The sequence below is a fragment of the Austrofundulus limnaeus genome, unplaced genomic scaffold, assembly GCF_001266775.1.
Source record: "Austrofundulus limnaeus strain Quisiro unplaced genomic scaffold, Austrofundulus_limnaeus-1.0 Scaffold353, whole genome shotgun sequence".
NCBI lineage: Eukaryota > Metazoa > Chordata > Actinopteri > Cyprinodontiformes > Rivulidae > Austrofundulus > Austrofundulus limnaeus.
In genome coordinates, this window is record NW_013952755.1 from 230,572 (window position 1) to 234,996 (window position 4,425).

Sequence of the window (4,425 nt, forward strand, 5' to 3'; positions counted from 1 at the left end):
CTGCAGGTGTGTGTTTGCAGGTGTGTTTGTGCTGCAGGTGTGTGTTTGTTCTGCAGGTGTGTGTTTGTTCTGCAGGTGTGTGTTTGCAGGTGTGTGTTTGTTCTGCAGGTGTGTTTGTGCTGCAGGTGTGTGTTTGTCTGCAGGTGTGTGTTTGTTCTGCAGGTGTGTGTTTGTTCTGCAGGTGTGTGTTTGTCTGCAGGTGTGTGTTTGCAGGTGTGTGTTTGTTCTGCAGGTGTGTGTTTGTGCTGCAGGTGTGTGTTTGTGCTGCAGGTGTGTGTTTGTTCTGCAGGTGTGTGTTTGTCTGCAGGTGTGTGTTTGCAGGTGTGTGTTTGTTCTGCAGGTGTGTGTTTGTGCTGCAGGTGTGTGTTTGTGTCTTTCAGACAGCTCTTCACTGGGCAGCAAAGCAGGGCCATCAGGAGGTCGTGGAGATGATGCTTCGCTCTGGAGCCGATGTCAACATCAGATCAGTAAGGAAGGAGGAGCAGGTGTCCATCACCTGAACTCTTCGTCACATTGTGTTTTGTTTCATGTCACATTGTGTTTTTCTGCCCAGGCCTTCTTCTCCTGACAGATTTTAGTTTGAACTTTGTCTTTGTGCAACACCTGGGTCCCCATCAGACCTCCAGAGTCTGATGGGTTCTGTTTCTGTTTCTGGCCCTTAGGGGAGGGGAACTGTCAGGATCCTGAGTGTTTGTTGTTTAGTTTTGTGTTCTTATTTAGTGTTTGTCTCATCCGTGCTAGTTGCTAGCCTCTCCAATGCTAATAACAGCTCATCCATGCTAGTCACTAGCCTCTCCAATGCTAACGACAACTTATCCATGCTAGTCGTTAGCCTCTCCAATGCTAACGACAGCTTATCCATGCTAGTTGCTAGCCTCTCCAATGCTAACACCAACTTATCCATGCTAGTTGCTAGCCTCTCCAATGCTAACGACAGCTTATCCATGCTAGTCGCTAGCCTCTCCCATGCTAATGACTGCTCATCCATGCTAGTCGCTAGCCTCTCCAATGCTAATGACAGCTCATCCATGCTAGCCGCTAGCCTCTCCAATGCTAATGACAGCTTATCCATGCTAGCCGCTAGCCTCTCCAATGCTAATGACAGCTTATCCATGCTAGTCGCTAGCCTCTCCAATGCTAACGACAGCTTATCCATGCTAGTCGCTAGCCATTCCATTGCTAATGACAGTTCATCCATGCTAGTCGCTAGCCTCCCCAATGCTAATGACAGCTTATCCATACTAGTCGCTAGCCTCTCCAATGCTAACGACAGCTTATCCATGCTAGTCGCTAGCCTCTCCAATGCTAACACCAGCTTATCCATGCTAGTCGCTAGCCTCTCCAATGCTAACACCAATGAATAGTCTCCTTGTCATCTGCCTGCACCGGCCTCCCAGTTACCGGGGCTGTCCTGTCATAAATCCCTCATACAATGTCATAGATCTCCCCTCAGTGGGCGGGGCTAAATCACCTGAAGCCTCACCTGAAGAAAGCATCTGAAGGTTCTGACAAACTGAACAAGCTTCAAACAACTGGAGTTTGTTTTTCCACTCAGTTTGATCATAAAGTGAATGTTTTGACATTTAATTATTGTTCTTTATTCTCTCCTCCTCTTCATCATCTTCATCATGAAACCGTGGACAGAACGTGAGTTTCTGAACTTTTGTCTCCAGAAATCATCTGATGTTTCAGCCTCTGATGTTTCATGTGTTTGTCTGACCTCACGCTGCTCTGAAGGGGGTAAGTCAGGATTCACTGATTGTTTCTGATCAAACTGAGACACAAAAACGTCTTCAACAAATCTTCACCTGACAGTTCAGACGGTGAACGTTTGATGAGGAAAAGTTCAGGAGATGATCAAAACTTCTTCTTTCTTAATGTTTTTAAGTCTCAGACTTTGTGTGTTTGCAGAAACAGGAAATAAAACCTCAGTTTCAGGTGTTTGTTGCTGCAGCGTTTTCGTCCCTGAGAAAAGACGGTTTCTATAAAATTTACATGATTGTTTTTCTCACCTGAGGCGCTGCTCTGTTTGTGTAGCCTTTAAGGCCACTCTGAGCGGGAACTGCTTCAAACGTGTGTGTCTGCAGGACGGCTGCAGGGTTTTACCCACCATCACTGCTGTGTTTAACTGACCAATCACAATGAAGAAGGGGCGGGGCTTTGCATGTTGATGCTCTCTGACAGCAGTTAGAGAAATGAAATGAGGAGATAAAACCTGACTTTTGTTTCTGTTTTTATCATCAGGGTTACACCGCGCTCCATCTGGCCTCCATCCACGGACACCAGGACGTGGTCCGGACTCTGATCGCCTCCCACCGTGAGTCCAGGACCTCCTGAGGGTCCAAACGGGACTTGTGCTGGGGTTAGAAGCAGCAGCAGAAACAAGCAGCTCAGTGTGAGGTGTTCGGAAGGTTTTTCAATATATTTTATCATTTTCTTTGCGGTGCAGACCTGAAACTGGTCTGCTGTCAGTCAGCGAGCGTGCACGTTTCCTTTCAGTGCACGTTTCAGTTTGATATTCACAAACGGAGGTTCAGGTTCAGGCGGCGAGGGATTCTTCGCCGCCACGCCTCACAGGCTCTGAGCTGAAAAAGCTACTGATGCAAATCGCTGCTGCCAAGAACAGAGGCTCAGACTGACGGTCCGGACCCCCGCCTCCCCTCCACCCCCCTCACCCATCCTCACCCCGCCCCCCCAGGAAAAGGCGGGAACCTCATCCTGCTGCTAATCAGACCAGGTCTCCATCCTGATCGTGGACCTGATTCCCAGCGTGTAGGGGGTCACCAAAACAACTGCTGAGTCAGCGTTGTGTTGAGTTCAGGATCAGCTGTTTTACATTAATGTAACATTTTGTTTGTTCTTCAGATGCTAAAACCAACATCAGAGATTATCACGGCAAGACGGCTGTTCAGTACTGGACCGGAGGAGCCGACGTCTTCAACAGACCCGACTCTCAGTCAGGTCAGAGAAAATCACCAGCTTCAGTCGTTTGGACAAATAAAACTGGTTTTAGGATGGTCTGTGGGCTAAATGTTAAAGATTCTCTATGTTTTTATTAAAGGGTTCATATTTTTAGACTTTCATTTTATATAAAGTTAGAAGTTTCAACTTTAAACTAAAATTAAAGTCAAACAGGGAAACCACACCACTGTGGCTCTGTGGGGAAAACTCTGGACTATATTTGTGTTTAGAACTGTTCTGATTTGATAATTATTATTGTTGATCATTTAATTAATTAATTCAGTTTATTTGTTATTTTTTACAGACGAGAGGTTCTGTCGGACCCGCCGGACGCAGCGTTTCGGTCTGCTGTCTCTGCGTTTGTCTCGCTCTCGCAGCCAAGGACAGCTTCACCTGGAGTTCGGGACGCCGCCTCAGTCAGCAACTTATGATGCGTTGGACCTGCACATATGACATCATAGACCAATAAATAGTTGGACCTACGCTTATGACATCATAGACCAACAAATAGTTGAACCTACACTTATGACATCATAGACCAACAAATAGTTGGACCTACGCTTATGACATCGTAGACCAATAAATAGTTGGACCTACACTTATGACATCATAGACCAACAAATAGTTGGACCTACACTTATGACATCATAGACCAACAAATAGTTGGACCTACACTTATGACATCATAGACCAATAAATAGTTGGACCTACACTTATGACATCGTAGACCAATAAATAGTTGGACCTACACTTATGACATCATAGACAAATAAATAGTTGGACCTACACTTATGACATCATAGACCAATAAATAGTTGGACCTATACTTATGACATCATAGACCAACAAATAGTTGGACCTACACTTATGACATCACTGACCTGTCTGAAATGTCTTGTAGAACAAACATCTGGGAAAATCTGCAGCTGCTCATCTTTCTGTAGAGGTTGATGACAAACAGGAAGTAAAACAAACAAACAGTTCAACAGAACAAACAGAAATACAACCTGAGCTCAGAAAAAAATATTTTCTCTGAGTTTTAGTTGAACTTTTCTTCTGAAAGTGAATAAATCTTGTTTTTAACCTGAGAGACACTAAACGTCTGTTTGATCCTGTGAAGAAAGAACAGAATTTTATTAAAAGGTTTTTAATGTTGATAAAGTTCCTCCTGCCTTCATTAACATCCCTCCATCAGTGGACTGCAGCACAGAACTCGTTATCTGCTTTAATAAGGCGGACCAGAACCGTTTGTGTAAATGAGACACACCTGGAGGTTCTGTCCCCTGAAGAACGTTTAGCAGAACCGTGGATTCTGGACCTGCTCTCCTCAGTCAGATTTCTGTTTTTCATCTTTTTATTAGATGTTTCTTTTCTCAAACTCAGGATGAACAGATGCTCCATCCGTGACATTCTCTGGCTCCATCGGAGAGCAGAACCGGGCCCAGCTGTCAGTCAGAACCTGCC

At 45.1% G+C, this 4,425-nt stretch overlaps 1 protein-coding gene across 2 annotated transcripts in view; it reads left to right on the forward strand.

The window, feature by feature from the left end:
- The window catches only part of LOC106527972 (ankyrin repeat domain-containing protein SOWAHC), a 24,212-nt gene extending 20,163 nt beyond the window's left edge, over positions 1-4,049 (forward strand). For both annotated transcript variants that reach the window (XM_014023004.1, XM_014023002.1), the window contains 6 exons: positions 381-467; positions 1,645-1,647; positions 1,738-1,740; positions 2,245-2,317; positions 2,866-2,961; positions 3,266-4,049. In XM_014023004.1, coding sequence (XP_013878458.1) covers positions 381-467; positions 1,645-1,647; positions 1,738-1,740; positions 2,245-2,317; positions 2,866-2,961; positions 3,266-3,414 — 411 coding nt within the window. In that variant the 3' untranslated portion in view covers positions 3,415-4,049. The remainder of the gene's footprint in view (positions 1-380; positions 468-1,644; positions 1,648-1,737; positions 1,741-2,244; positions 2,318-2,865; positions 2,962-3,265) is intronic.
- Positions 4,050-4,425: the final 376 nt, after the last annotated feature.